Source organism: Dama dama, chromosome 33 (assembly GCF_033118175.1).
Source record: "Dama dama isolate Ldn47 chromosome 33, ASM3311817v1, whole genome shotgun sequence".
Taxonomy (NCBI): Eukaryota; Metazoa; Chordata; class Mammalia; order Artiodactyla; family Cervidae; genus Dama; species Dama dama.
This window is the reverse complement of record NC_083713.1, coordinates 62,326,641-62,345,930: the sequence shown is the minus strand read 5'-3', so window position 1 is coordinate 62,345,930 and position 19,290 is coordinate 62,326,641. Positions and strand designations below refer to the sequence as shown.

The following is a 19,290-nucleotide window of genomic DNA, read 5'->3' as shown; positions in this document are numbered from 1 at the left end:
AAACAGAGACATTACTTTGCCAACAAAAGTCCGTCTGGTCAAGGCTATGGTTTTTCCAGTGGTCATGTATGGATGTGAGAGTTGGACTGTGAAGAAAGCTGAGCGCCAAAAAATGGATGCTTTTGAACTGTGGTGTTAGAGAAGACTCCTGAGAGTCCCTTGGACTGCAAGGAGATCCAACCAGTCCATCCTGAAGGAGATAAGTCCTGGGTGTTCATTGGAAGGACTGATGCTGAAGCTGAAACTCCAATGCTTTGGCCACCTGATGCGAAGAGTTGACTCATTGGAAAAGACCGTGATGCTGGGAGGGATTGGAGACGGGAGGAGGAGGGGACGACAGAGGATGAGATGGCTGGATGGCATCACCAACTCGATGGACATGAGTTTGAGTAAACTCCGGGAGTTTGTGACGGACAGGGAGGCCTGGCGTGCTGTGATTCATGGGGTCGCAAAGAGTCAGACATGACTGAGCAACTGAACTGAACTGAACTAGAAAAACAGTCTCCTATTTTACCCTTTGAAGGCTGCAAAAGTCAGGAAGGTGCTGCTCAGAACTCTCTTCAGGAAGAACCTTGTCTTGATTCCACTTAGCTGACAGTCTTCAGCTGTGGACACCTTCAGGCCCCCACATCAGCTTTCTAGCAGAAGCCTCCCAGGCAGCCCTCAGCCAATGAGGAGCACCATTGGTGTACCAGGGCCTGGCCTTTTGTGCCCCATCCAGGACTTCTCTAACAGGTACCCCTTTCTTGGGAGCTCCCTGTTGGGTTGGCCAAGATTTTGTTGGGTCCCCACTGTGGCCTGAGGCTCTCTTAATCCTGCTTTCTCCTCAAGATCATAGTTTAAAAGCTTTCTTTTCCAAATCCCCTTCCTTTCTCTTAGCTCGTTCAAGGGCTATGCCTTCCAATAAACCTCTAGCACTCCTAACTCTACCCCACCATCTGCTTACTAAAAAATATAACTGATGCAGAGGGCTTCCAGTAATATAATGATATGCAATTAAAATGTTAGGGTTTTATTTATTTTGATTTTTCAATATTGCTTTACTGGTTAATTCTCTCTGAAGATTTTTAGTGGCTCAATTTATAAGGCCTATTTCTGCAATGAAGAATAATTCTAGAAGGAGAATAATTCCTTTGTTGCTGTTGCTGGTGGTTTAGTTGCTAAGTCGTGTCCAACTCTTGTGACCCCATGGACTGTAGACTCCAGGCTCCTCTGTCCATGGGATTCTCCAGGCAAGAAAACTGCGGTGGGTTGCCATTTCCTTCTCCAAATTCCTTTGTTACTAGTCTGTAAAGTCCATAGATCAGAGACTTTGTCTGTTAGTGTTGTATCTCAGCACTTGACACATATGAGGTGCTCAATGAATATTTGTTGAATGATTGGATGTATTTTTTTTTTTTTTTTGGTTTATATTAAATAGAAGAGACAAGAATAAGACATACCATAATAGCATTTTTAAAAAGAGTCTGTATTAGTTTGGTAAAGTTGCCAAAACAAAGCACTACAGATTGGGTGACTTAAACAATAGAAATATCTTTTCTTACAATTCTGGAGGCTTGAAGTCTGAATTTGAGGTGTCAGTAGGGTTAATTGATTTTTTCTTTGATCTCTTGTTGGCTTATAGATAGCCATCTTTCCCTGTGTCTTTACGTGGTCTTCCCTCTGTTTGTACCTCTGTACTAATTTTCTCTTTTTATAAAGACACCAGTCATGTTGAGTTAGGACCCCTGAAGAATTAATACCCTTTCTCAAATTTATAGCCAAAGAGTTATAAAAGTGTATCTAAAAAACATACAATGAGCATATAAGACCAAAATGCCTTGGTAATTCCTGAGTGGGCTTGTAGTGCTCAACTAAGTAAATCATATATCTTAAACAAGAAGTAAATTACAACTCTTAAGTGGCCATATGCTTGAAACTATCAGTGGGGATTTCTTTACTATGTGGATTTGAAATCCAAATCAGACCAGATTGTATCTTTATAATTAAAACATATTGTTTTTAAGATAATTTATATCTGCACTAGAAAAATTTATTTACTAGAACATAATAAAATATTAAATTTCTTATTAAAATATTAATTTACTTTAACTACAGGAAAAATGTCAGTTATTTTCTTTCTAGTCCTTTTGTCTACTTGGTTCCTCAGCGTATCTCAAGTAGTAAAAGTAATAAACGTTTGGTATCTTTGTCACAAAGTGAACATTGGTCTTTTTCAGCTGGCATTCCCCACCTCAGAACCTTGCATTATGTTACATCTTGTAAACCACCATTGTTGTGTGCTGCTGTATTTTGAAGACTTATTAGAGTGAAGGAAGTTCTTCCCTAACATGACATTTCCTTTCTAATACAATACAAAAGTGGAGTATTTAGGGTTGACCACTTACACATTGTTCCCATTTCAGGCCCCACAGTATTGCCGTCATATATGAATGCCTGACTTTTAGAGATTTCCTTTAGGTTTTCTTGTGTGTTTATTTTCCTGTAGGTTTTGAAAGGCTTGACCTCTCTGAGAGAAGTCCTTTGAGAGACCCTAGATCCATATCACCTCTACCAGAGCCTTAAACGGCCAGCCTTGTAAAGATGGCGCCATGATTGTGTATTGATGTGAAACAGCTTCACTCACCACCATAAGTTCAGTCCAGCTTGCGGTTACTGCCACACAGTCCTGAATTCCATTCTCTTGTACTTGTGGAATTCTCTAGAACGCTTTCTTCAGATCATAACCTTCAGTTCAGAAACACTCGATTTTATCAAAGGCTCTAATTTGGAATACAATGTTAAGATTTCTGCTACTAGTAAATTCTATCTATACTACTACATTCTAAATACCTTCAGGGTAATATAAATGTCTGATATTTTAAAAATATCAGACAGCTTAAAGATAAACTGACACATATTAAAATTTTTTAAGAGTTTATTTGAGCAAAAATCGACTGAAATTGGGCAGCACTAAATCAGAAGTGGTTAGGACACAAGCGCTCCTCTGCAAGAGCCAGGGCAAAGATTTACCTGGAAGAGGTGCAGCAGCAAAGACAGGAAATTATTTGATTGACTATAGCTTTAAGCCTAGTTGGCTGTTTGTAATTGACTGTCCTTAGCATTTTGATTATATAACCTTGAGACATTTAAAAGTTTAGATTTTGGTTTGCTTAGTAGGCTGCCAAGGCATTAGAGCCTCAATCTAATGATCTCCTGTTTAATTAATTTAAAACTGCAAATGCCTAGTTCAGTTCAGTTCAACAATCATTTATTTAGTACCTACTGAAAGGAGATCAGTCCTGGGTGTTCATTGGAAGGACTGATGCTGAAGCTGAAACTCCAATACTTTGGCACCTGATGCGAAGAGTTGACTCTTTGGAAAAGACCCTGATGCTGGGAGGGATTAGGGGCAGGAGGAGAAGGGGACGACAGAGGATGAGATGGCTGGATGGCACCACCGACCTGATAGACATGAGTTTGAGTAAACTCTGGGAGTTGGTGATGAACAGGGAGGCCTGGCGTGGCGCAGAGGGTCAGACACGACTGAGCGACTGAACTGAACTGAACTGATGCCATAAGCCGACTTAAAAAAAAAGGACAAGACTGGGTACCTATCCTGGAGGGTTTATAGACTAGGAAGGGGCTTGCATACTTCTTTTCTCCCTGCCCTACACCTTTTTAAAATAAGCTGATTACTTTTTCGTTATTCATTATAGTAGGTTTGGAAAATACAGAGAAATCAAAAGAAAAAAAAGTTTAAAAATCAATAAAAAACCTATCACTTAACTGTTGCGAATAACGTTTTCATTTCTTTTTTATATCCATAGACTTAAAAAATTATAATCAGGTAGTATGCACAGTAGAAGCTGTATGAAACCTGCTTCTTTAATGTCACATCTCATAAACATTTTCCTGTAGTCTTTGTAAATATCACTGAAGAAACTAGATAATATTCTACTATGTAGATTCACTATAGTTTCCTTAATTTTCATTTTGCTGCCAGATATTTATTCATTTTTGGCCATGCTGCAAGGCATGGGGGATCTTAGTTCCCTGACCAGGGGTCAAATCTGTGCCCCTTGCATTGGAAATGTGGAGGTATTATCCACAGGACCACCAGGGAAGTCCCAGCTGCCAGATTATTTAGATGATTTCCTGTTTTCTGATATACTGCATGCAAATAGCTCTGTGCACAAGCATTTTTAATATTTAGGATTGTTTTCTGAAGTTAAAGATCCAGAAAGATACAGGCACGGTTTCTGTGTACAAGAGGATGAACACTGAAGCTTCCAGGACATCTGCCAGGGCTTTGGAAGGGTCTGACCAATTTATGCCTGACCAGTAGTGCCTAGTGATGCCTGGCTCACTGTGTTTTTCCACTTGGGACATTGTTACTTTGAAAATGTTTGCTAGTGTGATAAATGAGAGGGAGTGTGTTGTTGTTTTGACTTTTATTTATTTGGTTGCCAGTGGGGTTGAACATTTCCTCCTATCTTTGTTGATCAGCTTTATTTCCTCTTTTATGAACTGGCACTTTGTGTCCTTTCTCATTTTATGTGTTATTTCTCCCACATCACTCTTTTCCACTCCTTACAGGTAGGATTCTGGCTCAGCCAGTGAGGTTTTTATCCCCAGGGCCATTTTCGCCCGTATAGCTTGTCTTCCTTACTCAGGCCTGTGGTGACTGAGCGGTCATTTTTTGTACTGCTGTAACAAAGCCCATCTTAAACAGAAAGCACCTCACAGTTTCCTCATTGTCTTCTCATGTCTTCTCATCTGAGACGAAAGCTGGGCCTCTCTCCTTGGGAAGAACGTTCTGTAATGAAGTTCACTTGGAAACTCTTTTAGTACCATACATACTAGTGGCAGCCCCTTGGAGCTTAATTTTGAGATTTCCATGAGGCGTCTGAAGGCTAAAAGGGAATAGCAGAATTATCCTCATTCCCCCCAAAGATGGGGTCAGGTCCATAAAGGCTTTCTGCACCGTTGATTTTTCTTGGGCTTTTGTGGCTCAGCTTGCTGCTGTGAAACACTATTCATTGCTGCAGATTATGGCTTTTTCTTTTGTCTTATTTACTGACTGGGGAGTCACTGCCAAAAGTTGTGACTGGTGATTATCACTTTGGAGAAGCGAGGAAGGTTAGTCTGTGTGTCCTAACATCTTCTATGAGTGAGCCATTGCTGTTCTAGTTACAGGGAGTTAAAAAAGGAGATGCTATTTTATCTGCACTCTGGGAGATGAGAGGGAAAGAACACCAAAGTGGATGAAAAAGGCAACTCTGCTATCCCAGACCTTTCTTCCCAAGTAAGAGACACGGTAAAGCAGCAGGATTTGGCCAACCAACAGGGCACAGACTAACACTCAGACCCAGGCTGAGGTTCCATCTCCTAAAGTGTTTTGTGGCTGCTTAAGTGTTTTTTAAGTGGTAGGTGTTGTGTTTTTGCAAATACTTAAAAGTCACTGGTTCACTGCGGCTCCTTGTGCTTTAAAGCTTAAAGAGTAAACTTTCTCATATTGAGAGTTTCACATATTCATTCACATTTATTGAATTTCTACTGTATTTTAAGCATTATTTAGTCAGTAAAAAAATTTACATAATTTTTAGCATTATGTAGTCAGCAAACTACAGCCTGCAAGTCAGATTTGACCTGCCCCTGTTTCTCATAGCCTGAGAGCAAAGGATGCTCTTTGCATTTTTATGATATGGTTGAAAAAAGCAAAAAGAAGAATCATATTTTGTGATATGTGAAAATTATATGAAATTCAAACATCAGTGCCCCAAAATAAAGTTTTATTGGGACACAGAAATACTAATTCATTCACGTATTCTCTCTGGATGCTTTCTTGCTACAATGGTAGAGTTGAGCAGTTGTGACAGAAACTGCATGGCCTGTCAAGTCTAAAACATTTACTACTTAGTGCTTTATAGAAAAAGCTTCAATTCCTGTTCTAGACAGTGTAAATACATCTATAAACAACATAGACATAGTTTTTGCATTCATAGAACTTATATCCATGTGCAACATCACTTTAAAGATGGCCCTAGTGGGACTCACCCTTGGTCCTGGCTTAGAAACATCAGGTTCTAACCGACTGAGCTAACCTTATATAATTTTAGCTAACATTGGCACAACCTTATGGAATCTGGTTTGTTTTTCATCTAATCCAATCCAATCTATCAATTAACTATGTTAGACTGCAAAGGTCTCTGCACTTAAGACATTTAACTAGTTGGGAAGCAAATTTTATTTAAAAATAAAAAAAGAATAATAGTAATGACACTCAGTAGCTGCTTTTAACTTTTCAAAAGCTTTTTATGCATGCTAGCTTACAAGCTGCAGACTTCATGAGCTAAGAATTTAGGGTGGAAAAGCTTACTTTGGACTGATAGAGATGGAGTAGGCTTGCCAGAGGAAGATGTGGCCCACAATGATGGTCATGATTTCCTTCTTCAGTCCCAGGGGCCTATCAAGTTGTCTCTTGTGGACAGAATTCCAAGGAACTGGCTTTAAGGTTCTTTCCCATATCCTATGGTTTGACAGAATTTCTGCTCTTAGCCTCATGATGTGAATGGACAGCTTCCCTTGGGTTGGTGAAATAGGGAGACCAGGATTGGGAGCTTCTCATCCAGCTTGTGAGGTGGGCATGGAGCTGCTCTCCACTAGATGGGGAATCACTGGAAGCCAGACTTTGGAGGCGGGTACTGAATAATAGGAAAATTGAGTAGGAGGATGGAAACTTTGATTTCTTAAAATGTAAGAAGTTGGAAAGTCTCAGAGTCCTTTAGTTAATTTTCTGGCATGTGTAGAACACCAAAGAATTACATCTTCCACTATACCGTGAGCAATATTCATATCCGTATGGCCCAGGGTTTTGTTTAACAAATGGCTCAATACAAGAATGGCTGATAAAAAAGAATGAAATATTGACATTTGTAGCAACATGGATGGAAATAGAGATGATCATACTAACTAAAATGAGTCAGACAGAGAAAGACAAATATTTCATGATATTATTTATATGTGTAATCTAAAAAGTAGCACAAATGAACATATATACAAAATAGAAACACACTTAAAGACACAGAAAATGAATTTATGGTTCTCAAAGTAGGAAGAGTTGAGGGAGAGAGATAAAGTAGGAGTATGGTATTAACAGATACAAACTACTATACATAAAATAGATAAGCAACAAGGATTGACTATATAACACAGGAAACTGTCAATATCTTACAATAACCTATAATGGGAAATAATCTGAAAATGTAACTGAATCACTTTGCTATATACCTAAAACTAACACAATATTGTAAATCAAATATGCTTCAAATTAAAAAAAAAAGAATGGCTGAAAGAGTAAAGAAGGAAGTCGAGTCACACACAAACATTAATCAGAATGCTTCAACCATAGTGTGCTCTCAGAACAGAAACTATGGGTGCTCATTCAACAAATATCTATTGGGTCCTGCTATGTGCCAGGCACCAAAACCCATTTTATTTCAATGACTAATAGTGAAAATCTTTCTCAAATGTCAGTGTCTGCTTTGTTGCTTTAAAAAGTACAATCATTGGAGTGTCTTAGTATTGAACCCTAAAGAGAACTGGAGAGCATGGTGGAGGATCTTTTTGACCTCATGGTGATTACCCTGGCTACCATCATAGAAAATAAATTACTGTAGTGCTTAAGAATGTACAGTCTGATGTCAGACTGCCTGGTGTCAAAGCTTTACCACTCATTAAGTGTGTGGCATTGGGTTAATTTTGCCTCAATTTCTCCGTCTCTAAAACAGGCAAATAATGATTCCTACCATATATGGCTGTTGTGATGAAATAAGCAATACATTTTTTAATGTAGGAAACCCTCAAAGTAAATGGTAATGATAACTGTTTTGTTATCATGTAGTACTCAGTCTAGAATAGATAGAGATGTTTGGATTGAATATATTGAGAACTTGAGGACATGCCACAGAACTTGGTAGTTCTGTTTTAATACCATTTTTAGTATGTGTAGCGGAAGGAGCATAACCCTTTATTTGTAGTTTGACTTCTTCGCGTCCTCAGTTGAAAAGTAATATTATCTAACTGCTGGGGTTCATGCATGGACCACATATTTGACAGTGTCTGGAATTTAGTGAGATCTCAATAAGTATTTGGATAAGGCAATGGCACTCCACTCCGGTACTCTTGCCTGGAAAATCCTATGGATGGTGGAGCCTGGTAGGCTGCAGTCCATGGGGTCGCTAAGAGTCGGACACGACTGAGTGACTTCACTTTCACTTTTCACTTTCGTGCATTGGAGAAGGAAATGGCAACCCACTCCAGTGTTCTTGCCTGGAGAATCCCAGGGATGGGGGAGCCTGGTGGGCTGCCGTCTATGGGGTCGCAGAGTCGGACACGACTGAAGTGATTTAGCAGCAGCAGCAATAAGTATTACTTTCCTTTTTGACAGAGTTAAATATCAGGAAGTAATTCCCTTTAATTAAGAGTGTTGATGAGTTGGGTTCTAGTTAATTGAACTGTAATATGTAAATCAACTTAATTGTGTCCTGACTCTGCTAGATAAACAGCCAGCACCTGGTATGGTTTGCTTGAGCACCTGTATTTGTTTGATTTGGAAAAATTCTTTCCCCTTTTGTGGCTTTCTTAACATTGTGGATCCTTTATATCAGCCTGCACGCATTTTACATTTTCAGTTGAAAGGAGGGTTTTCAGTAGGTTTCATAAGATTTTAATCGTGGGACTTAACAGGACTGATTTAAATTAATCCGAATCAGTTGCAGACAATGGAACAATAGGCTGGTACCTCATCACTCCTTGTTTATTTTTCAAATAAAAGGAGAAAAAATGGGAAGTGTTCCCAACTGAGTCACAGGCTGTGGTAGGAATTAAATGAGTAAACATCATAGTCTTTACAGTGAAAGATACTGGGTAGGAACTAGAGATCTAACTAGATCTAACTAGAGATCTAACTAGATCTAACTAGAGATCTAACTGCTAACTAGATCATTAGCAGTCACCCTTTACCATGTATTTCCCTTTGTGGGATGTCTTCCTAGAATGGCATGAGAGAAGAAAACAGAAAGACATGTTCATGACAAAGTAACATTGAAATAAGTGTGAAAGAGAATTGTAAGTGGAGTAAGGCGGGAGTAAAAAAATGCATTGCCATGAGACAGCGTACAAGAGGCTCAAGGGAAACCTTGGGACTCTGTCAAAGCAATAATTTCATGAGACCATGCGGGTTGGAGGCATCCTTATTTTTTTAAACGTCTTTATGGAGTTTGTCACGATATTTCTTCTGTTAATTATATCTTGGTATTTTGGCTGTGAGGCATGTGGGATCCTAGCTCCCCGACCAGGGATCCAGCCTGCACCTCGTGCATTTGGAAAGTGAAGTCCCAATCACTGGGAAGTCCCTGGATGTATCTTTATTCTGACAATTATGTTCATACCATGGCCCTCACCTTAAAAATGTGTTCTCAGTCTTGAACACTATTGACACTTTGGGCTGGCTAACTGTCGTGGGGGCCTGTCCTGTACAACACTGGATGTTTAGTGGCATCCTTGGACGATGCCAGTAGCACTTCACCTACTCTTCCACCCACCCACTAACCCCCCAGTATGATAACCACAAATGTTTTCAAACCTTACTAAATGTTCCCTGCTGAGCAAACATCACCCCCAGTTAGGAACCATTCTTTGAAAGGATTTGTTTCCACTACTTTATGGGTCCTTGAGGCTCCAACTTTCCTATCAGGCCATTCCTTTGGCTAGCCTTTGGGATCTCTCCAGCACTGCCTGGCTAAGTCACATTGGCAGCCAGGTGGAGACCTCCTCAAAGAGGCCTGGGTTGATCCCTACAATGCTAGGCTCAGTGCCACATTTCTAAGTGCTGGGGCTGCCTAGATTAATTTCTAAGGTAATGTGAATCTTGTCTCCAGTGGACTTTGTCCTTCTTAAGTGTTACCTGGGAATGTGTGTGTGTGTGTGTGTGTCTTTGTGGCTCCATGTTATGTATGTAGCCTGCCAGGCTCCTCTGTCCATGGGATTTTCCAGGCTAGAATACTGGAGTGGGTGGCCATTTCCTACTCCAGAGAATCTTCCCAACCCAGGGATCCAACCCGTGTCTCCTACATTGGCAGGCGAATTCTTTACCACTGAGCCACCTGGGAAGCTGATGGAAATAATGACAACTCAATTCTGTTTGTGGTGCCTTATTTACTGACAGTGAACTTGGAGAAAGTCACAGAGACTTAGCTGAATTATTAAAAGAAAGCCTGTAGGTTATCCTCTTAGCAGAGTAGCCCAGAATTATTGCTTTAATATGGGCCTAACCACAAAAGGAGGCTGAGAAGCCCAGAGTAGGGAGAGGTGAATTGCCAAGTGGCGTTTTAGGAAAACAAAGGCTTTGCAAGATAAAGCCTCCCCAGTTACAGGCTTCATGTTATTAATAACTCAGATGTCATATTCATGCCATTATTGGCAGCATGCATACAATTTAAATATTTTAGCTTCCATTATACAACTGGATCTACATTACTGACCTTCAAGGGCCCCATTCATAAGGGGATGAGGAAAGGGAACAATCAACTACTTCATGCAAGGGCTGGCCAGCAGACTGGCTTTCCCAGCATTGTCAGACAAACCAGGACACAGGGAGTGCTTTGGAGCCGTTCAGAACATGGCAGGGTCGAGACAGAGAATGATGGGGCTGCGGGAGCTTTCAGGGCAGGGAACGAGCCAAGGCTATTTTTCCTTTTGAAAAAGAGATATCCCACCTTTGTTCCAAGGGAGAATGAAATATCCATTAAGACTGGTGACACTGGGAATTTTGTTTCAGCTCAGCGCCTTTTGTTGTGACTCCAGGGCAGAGGCAAGGAATCTGGGGTGACAGGCTTCAAGCCAAGATGAGAAAGAAAAAGAATTCTTTCCAAGGATTTCTTCTATTGTCTCCTCAAGAATAAATATTTATAGAGAAAGTTCAAGTGAAGTCTTTTACAATGGTCACGGCTTTAAGACTAAGCCTTTGAGAGAGAACATGTAAAACTATGCTTAAATGAAGGGTGATCCAATTAGGCTTCCCAGGGAAAACCAAGAAACCTCAAGATAATTTCCTATGTAAAATCTAATTGTCTTCTCAAGTGGAATAGGAATACCACTCTGAATTATACCAGCTCCATAGACTGCAGCAAAAATGTACAGCCAAATTGGATTCTATTCTAAGTAATTAAGTTATTTCCTTCACAGGGTCTATAATTTGCCTTCAACAAATGTGATTTGCCTCAGAAAGATAAGACATTGCAATTTTCCTCCAAAATGGATCTTCTGTGCCAGAAACAATTATGAAAAGTAGACCAAATATTTCCTTAATTATATCCTGGTTATTATCTTTAGAGCGCATGTCTGGAGTGCCCTGTCTGTGTCACAGAGTAAGACAGGTAAGGCTGCTATAGTTTAGAAATTATCTGTAAATGGAGACCAGAGTTGAAATTTACTCAAGAGGCTGGGGCTTGCACAACGGTAGTGTAAATAGCTTTGGTTGATGTTACATAAGACTCCAGAATCTTGTGCAAAATGTGGGCAACGGGGAGCTTGCTTCAGTGGACCTTTCTTCTGAGCTCTGAAAGCACCAATTTAGCTTTTATCTGCTTGGCTGAACCCTTGAGGTGCTAGATGTTGCAATAGATTAAGAATAAGTCTTGAGATTTGCATAGAAGATATTGCAAGAGGGATATTTTGGGCACAGTTAATTTTATGAAGAAAACATTCACTTTTGGCTTTATTTTCAATAACAGTTCAGTTGACTTGTTACCAGGTGTTCTGGGGGACAACAGTGGGTAATGGTTAAGAGCAAGGGCTGGAAGGATGAATGGAGTAAGTTCCTGATATGTCCCCTTGAAAGTACATGTTATGGCAAGTCTCTAAACCTCAGTTCCCTCACCTGTCAAAAGGATGTGATGACATCCAGATTGAGAGGAGTAGGTGAGAAGAGCATACAATGTCTGGCTGGCACAGATCTGGAGTACACAAGGTGAGGATACTAGTAAAATCTAAGATGTGGGATTGCATATCTTTCCTTTTTTATGCACATCTATCCTTCAGGAATATTATCTTTCATAGGAATATGAACTGGTTGGATATTTCTAAAGTTGCATGAATTAAGAGTTACTGAAGTCACATTGCCTGGTTTGAAATATTTGTTGTTCTTACTTACTATACTTTGACCAAATCACTTAGGCTTTCAATAGCTTGGTTTCATGCTCTACAAAATATTAGAACCTAGCAGAGCTGTGATAAGCATTAAGTAAAATATGACAACTAAATACCTAGGACAGGATCTGACATGCCATACATGTATCTATTATTGTTATTTTTGACTTCTGCCAGCCAAAGGAATGTCAATAGAAATCAGAACATAACATTAAGTAGGTTTATCATGTAGTTTTATTAACAACTTAATTAATACAAGGCTGTACATTGTAGGTGTGGAAATCAATCCACTTCTGAAAACTGAAAAACCAGCATTTCCATATCACTTCAGGCTTTGGTTATAAACGCCATCTTCTACAGCAAAATCACATGGTATAACCAAAGAATTTAAGAACAGGAAAAAGAAAATGTTCCACTGGAATGGAGAGATCATTTATTTACAAACAGCTGAGAATCATTTCTAGCTTAAGTGATTTCACTATACACACTGGAATGTTCAGTTCCCTTTTCTACGGTCCTACAATGACATACAGCAACTAAGAACTTGGCCACAGGTCCTGCCTAGACACTTATCAACATGAAACAAAAAATATTTATATAAATAAGTCAATTGAACCTCACAAAAACTAAACAAATACAAGAAAAAAATCCAACAGTCAATAAAAACTGTACAGTGTTGGTCAGTCTTTTACATCTGAAAAAATGTGTAACTTCAAAAAAAAGTTCTTTAATGTATAAAAGTCCAGTGTTAGCTGGAGTGAAAACTCGAAGATTCAGACTCGGTTGAGACAGAAGAATGTCCACCTCGCTTGCCCTTGGAGAGGATCTTCAGGCTGGACCCTCTGCTCACAGAGGTAAGTGCATGCTGGGCAGAGGTTTTAAATTTGGCCCCAAGGAAGGCATAGAGGATGGGATTCAGGCAGCAGTGAAAAAAAGCTAGGGCCTCGGTAATGGAAATCCACTTATGCACAGTGCTCTCAAACTCACACCCTTGCTGGATGATTTCTAGAAGGATGAAGGAGTCGATGCTGATCCCAATGTAGTAGGGCAGCCAGCAGGCGAAGAAAGTCAGGATGAGGATAACTGTGGTCTTGAGGGCCTTGCGCTTCTGGTAGCCCTTGGAGTGGGACAGCTTGGAGATGATAATGCAGTAGCAGGATAGGATGACGATACCAGGCAGGAGAAGGCCGACCACAATGTGCTGAAACTGAAACACCACTAGCCACAGGTCGCTGGGATAGAAGCGATCACAGATGTACCTCTCATCCGCCACCTTGATGTCGGCAAAGATGAGATCAGGAATAGTCAACAGGACAGCGGGTAGCCAGACACCAACATAGACCACCTTTTCAGCCAGCAGCTTCCTTGGCTTCTGACTGTTGGTGGCATGGACGATAGCCAGGTAGCGGTCCAGACTGATAAAGGCCAGGATGAGGACACTGCTGTAGAGGTTGACCGTGTAGATGACATGGACTGCCTTGCAGAGGAACTTCCCAAAGTACCAGTTTGCCACAGCATCAACTGCCCAGAAGGGAAGTGTGAGGACAAAGAGGAGGTCCGCCACGGACAGGTGCAGTCTGTACTTGTCCGTCATGCTTCTTAGTTTCTTTTGGTAACCCATGACCAGAATGACCAACCCGTTGCCCACTATGCCAGTCAGGAAGATGATGGAGTAGACAGTGGGCAGGAAGATCCGGTTGAAATGGGCATTTTCCTCCCGGAAGCAGGGTTCCTTCATGGAATCATAGTCACCTGAGCCCATGTCTTCCTCGGTATAATTATCTGAAGTGAATATCTGAAAAACAGGCAAGGGAACAGACATTCACTTTCAAGTTCAGCAGGCATTCTCCAATTTCAAAACAATGTTTCTGGTATTTTAAAAAAGCAATTTGTAAAAACCAACTCAGTCCAGCTTTCTTCAGGAAATTCTGCTCCCACTAAAGCACCGGGGTAAAAAGAACACAAGGGAATTCTAGACTCTTGTGGATCTCCTCCCATCTTCCCCCCACAGTCACTTTATTACATCCCTCTTTAGGAGAACCAGTTACAAAACTCTTTGTTTAAAACAAAACGGCGATGAGATTCTTTGGGTTCCAAAGTCACACCTCTGCTAACTCTTTTGCCCCGCCCACTGGAGAGAAGAAAAAAACCTCCGGGGAGAAAAACCAAAACAAAACACAAAGGCGGCGTGGGAGCGTGGGTGGAAGTGGGGGAAGAATCTCGTGTTCTGAGGAGCTGGGATTAACTTTCTCTACGAAGATTCGCCAGGACAGGGAAGCCGGGAGGAAGAAGCACTGGGGGGTGTGTGTGAAAGGGCGGGGTGTCCCAAAGACTCTTATTCTAAGGCATGAAACACTGTTTTCTCCACGACTGTCTAAACACCTACCATTCTGCACTTCAAGCAACACGTAGTGAGGAAGGAGAATGCGGCCTTGAATGAAGGGCTTTGGTGCTTGGGGGCAGGGGTGTCAGAAGTGGGTAACCGCCCCCCGCCCCCCCCGCCCATGGGCGCTCTTCAGGGGCTTGCGTTTCTTTGCCAAACCTCTGTTTATCACTTGGCGCGTCTGGGACGTTAGCGGGCACAGAATTTTAATGGGAGGGGAAAGTCACGGGGTCTACACCCGTGGTCCTCGCCCCAAGTTTCATTTCCTCACTCTCCCGAGTCGCTTCCCATCCCGCCAAGGATCCAGTAAATGGGGTGGGAGGTCTGCAGCGGGAAGCCTCCGGGCGGAGGGCGCGCTGGGGACAGGGTGATCCCGCTCCGTCACCCCACGCCGTCCACCAAGCCCACGCCTGCCGCCCGCCCACTGCGGTTCCAGCGGTTTGGCCCCGCCGCACGCCAGGGGCAAGTACTGCTGGGTGCTGGGGAGAGGCTGGGCGGCTCCGCCGCGGGAGCCTTTGAATCGCGCGCCGCTGGGGGAAACGAAAAGCCTCCCTAGTACGGGGTTTTCAAAAGGTTCCAGGAAACCGCCGACGGTTGAATGGCGCAACTGGGCGCGGTGAGAGGCAAACCGTCTCCCCACTTGCACCTGCCTGTCTGCACCTCTACCACCGGCAGCCCAGGTGCCCCTCCAAGCCTTCATTCCACCCCCAGTCCCCGCCGCACACACCTCGGGGGTGCTGCTGCACTGTAACCATTTATACTCCTTCAGCTTCTGCACGACCCCAAAACTCCAGAACCCAGGAGCCCACTCGCGGCGCTGGCGACGCCCACGAATTCTCTCCCTCGATCCCAAGGCGCGCGGGCTGTTCCCGGTACCTCCTCCCTGCTGCGACCAACGCGCAGACAGCTCAACTGAGCGACAAGTGCCCAGTCACTGGCACAACTCCGCGGGCAGCGGAGTTTAGTGAACACGCGCCCAACGCCAAGAGTGGTTCCCAGGCGCCTTTGCCTGAAGTTAACCAGGGGAGTAGTCTCCCTCTGGTAACTGCCCGGGAACACCTCCCTCCACCTCGAAATTCAGATCGTGTAATTTGCTCCGAAAGAAACCCCCGCTCCCTCGAGGAAGAGACCCCCGGTCTCCGGCAGAGCGCTCATCTCTGCACTTTTCCACAGAGAGTTCTTCTGTTTGCAAACAGCGTGCAAAACCGGCGCGCGCCGCAGAACTCAGGGTGGGGAGATAAATGCAACCATTGAAACGGTCGTCCCAATCTTTTCTCCTTCTACTTAGAAAAAGATTTCAGTCCAACCTGCCTCTCCCCGCCTGTAGCCAAGCGCACGAAATCTCCTTTCCACACCCCTTCTCCGGGGCACTGGCACCTGCAATATTCTGGTTGCTCCAGCCCACTCAGACAGCGGTTGCGCTATAAATTCAGGTGTTTGCACGTTTAAGTAAAAACAGGTTGAAACTGGACTTACACGGATCCCTTCCATGGTAACCGCTTGCTCTCCAGCCGCGGGGGCTACCGGCTACTCAAGTCCTCAGGGTCACTTTGCTACCTGCTGCCACAGCCAACACACTGAAGTTTCTGGCCGAAGCTGGACTTTTATAAAAACACGCTCCGCGGGCGGCGCATGCGCCGCGCGGGTGGGCGGGAGGGCAGGGCGGGGAGAGAGGCGGGGTGGAGGAGGGGGGCAGACGCGGGGGCGGGGGACGCGAGGGGGGCGGAGGGGAAGGCGCTCGGGCAGCGTAAGCCTGGGAGGCCCTCGGCGGGTACCTTTAGCTCTACCTCGCCGTCACCTCGTGAGTCTTAAGCTGGGACGCGCATCCCGGAGGCGTGTCCCAACTTGGGAAAGCATGGATGCGCTTGGAGGAGGTGGAAAGCGCGGGCGATTGACGCGCCCTGTGTGGCGCGTCTATCCTCGCTCACGTGGATGGTATTGCTGACCCGGGAAAGCTACAGATGAAGACACTGAGGTCCAGAGAGGGGAAGTGACTTGCCGGAGAAACCCGACCAGTAGGCGGCAATGCTAGCAGTGGGTCCAATATCTTGAGTCCATTCCCTGCTCTTTGAGCAGATGCGGTTCATTCAGAAAATGAAACAAGTAAAGATTCTTTCTTCAGAGCACCACCATATATAACTAGACATGCACATCCACCGTAATAGTGCCAGAGTCAGGTGTCGACAATCAGGAAACCTTTTCAGAAGAAGGTCGGATGATTCTGGAGGGAGATTGTGATAGAGAAGTAGATGTGTGTTCCCAGGTAACCAGTTCGTGAATAGTGCTTTTAAGAAAGTGTGCTGTGTTATAAGAGATACTCAGCGAACAGTACTTCCCTAACATGTCACCAGGTAGCTGCACAGATGCATTCATTCTCACAACACCCTGTTGGTGTTATCATTACAGAGATGCATTTGGTCAACAGATAGGGCTGACTGCATGCCACGCACTGTTTTAGGAGCTGGGGATACAGCGGTGAACCTGACAAGGCCCCCATGCGGAGGAAACAAGAAGCAGATCTAAAAAACAAAGCAAAACCAAGAAGCAGATCTGTAGAGATGAAATTCCAGGGTTGCCCGGAGATTACAAGCCGAACTCAAACCCAGATCTACGGGCCTCACATCCGCTGTCCGACCCATTGTGGAGAACAGGCGTTGGCAACAGTAAGAAATTCGGTTGGAGAGCTAGGCAGGGTGGAATAAGGGTGGGGGCTGGACGCTTAAAGGTGTCTCAGACGGCTGGGGTTTGCAGTGGGCGCTCAGACAGTGCTTGCCAGTCTCGCGCCGCTGGCCGCCCGCCCACAGCGCCTGGCTGGGGCGGGGCCCCAGGGAGGGGCGGGGCCGATGAACAGGGAGACCGGCGAGGGCGACCGCAGGAGTGAGTGAGTGAAGGCGGGGCCGAGGTGTGAGTTTCGGCTAACGACTGGCGGGCAGTGGTTGCATTACCAGGAGGACCCCGGACACCTCGCACCCTGGGACCGTCGCCAGAAGAAGGCTTGCCCAGACGGGACCCTAAGCACCACTTCTTTTTCTTCCTGAGAAAATCTTTCAATCTGGAGATATTCCCGAGACAATGTGTAGACTGGGAATCCTTTCTTCACAGAGCATAATTTTTATCTTTTTTCTGGACCCATTCCCTAGTATTTGCCAGTGAAGGTTCTCATCCACTGAAAGCTGATGTTGGAGTTTCTCAGAAACTGTCAATTTAGGTCACAATAATGATTGGATACAGTCAATGATAATATTATGCAGATTTTAAAAAAAGTCTTAAAAACACTTAAAATCATTAATAAAACATCAGTACCTTCACATTTTCATAAGCTAGGTAGGACAGGCATTCTATCTGCTGAAGGGCTGGAATTTCAGACAGGTTCCATAGCTTGATTTTCAAGAAGCTTGGTGGTGGCAGAATCAATGTTTTGACTCAGAATGTCAGCTGCATTGTACCTCAAACTCTTATCTTCACAATGGCTAACACCTGAAAAGCAGAATCTCCCAAACCCACTCAAAAAGAGGAGAGAGGATAAATCCAGAGCAAAATGATTTGCACATTAAATATTTGTTGATTGTTTGCAGACAAAAGAAAGCTCCTATCCTTTATCTGAGAACTCCTTTAGATCCTTTTAGGTATATTGCTAGAAGGAAGAAGATAGTTAAGAGAACAATGAAATGCTATTTCATGACTGTCAGCTTAGGAAAAAAAAAATTTCTTTCCAAAGATAATATTGGGTCTCAGGATTTGGTAAGACCAACTGTCTCTCGCTTGTGTCTGGGGGGAATGTGGGTTGGACCTCTTTGTGGAAAATGTTTTATATCCAGCAGGAATCTTAGAACAGTAATTCCACCTGTAGAAACTTATCCTAAGGAAAGAGGATTTTGCAACAACCACAAAAAATATATTCACAAGGCTTTATTTATGATAGTGAAATATCTGAACAGCCCTAAGTGTCCACTGTTGGTGGAATAATTGAGAAAATATTGGTACATCCATATGTGAAATTCCATATGGCCATTGCAAATGATGTTTGCAAAGAACTTTTAATGACAGGGCAAATACTTATGAAACATTAGGTGCAAAAAGCAGGATTCCAAATTGTGTCTACAATGTGATCTCAGTTAATTTAAAGCTAGGAGAAGATTGAAAGAAAACAAAAATGTTTTATAGGAGTTTTCATTGGGTGCAAAATTGTATTTGATTTTTAACTTTATTCCTTGCATTTTACTATGCTTTCCAAATTTCCTGTAATAGACATGAAATATTTTCATATTCAGGAAAAAGCCAATATGATTTAAAAAAAGAAACAATCCCTTTTCATACCTTTCCACTTCCTAAAGTACTTGCTAAATATGATAACTTTTTCTGTGAGTTTCCTCTTCAAAGAATGGTCTTGCACCATTTTCCTCTGGGCTAATCCTACCTGAACTGATTTTTATTGTACCTCTTTAATGTTCTTCAAAACAGAGCAATACGTAAAACTCAAACATTTTTTGAAGGCTTGGATTATGCAGCTGACCTCATGTAATCCCCTCAGCAACCCTGTAACACGTACCACCTCTTCTCCACTGGTAAGCAAACTTAAGTCCAGAGAGGGTGAGGAAATTGGCTGTGATCACACAGTGAGGATCTGCATGCAATCTGTGCGGCAGCAAAGCCCAGGCTGTCTCCTCAACATCACAATGTGCCTTTTCTGACTGCGGAGATTCACCCTCTGGAGC

At 43.2% G+C, this 19,290-nt stretch overlaps 1 protein-coding gene across 1 annotated transcript; it reads right to left on the bottom strand.

Annotated features, from left to right (window-relative positions):
• Window positions 1–12,408: 12,408 nt before the first annotated feature.
• Window positions 12,409–16,192, bottom strand: CXCR4 (C-X-C motif chemokine receptor 4). Its single transcript, XM_061135159.1, has 2 exons — window positions 16,052–16,192; window positions 12,409–13,987 (listed from the first exon to the last, which is right to left on the bottom strand). The coding sequence occupies exons 1-2, from the start codon at window positions 16,064–16,066 to the stop codon at window positions 12,941–12,943; spliced, it is 1,062 nt and encodes a 353-aa protein (XP_060991142.1). The 5' UTR covers window positions 16,067–16,192; the 3' UTR covers window positions 12,409–12,940.
• Window positions 16,193–19,290: the final 3,098 nt, after the last annotated feature.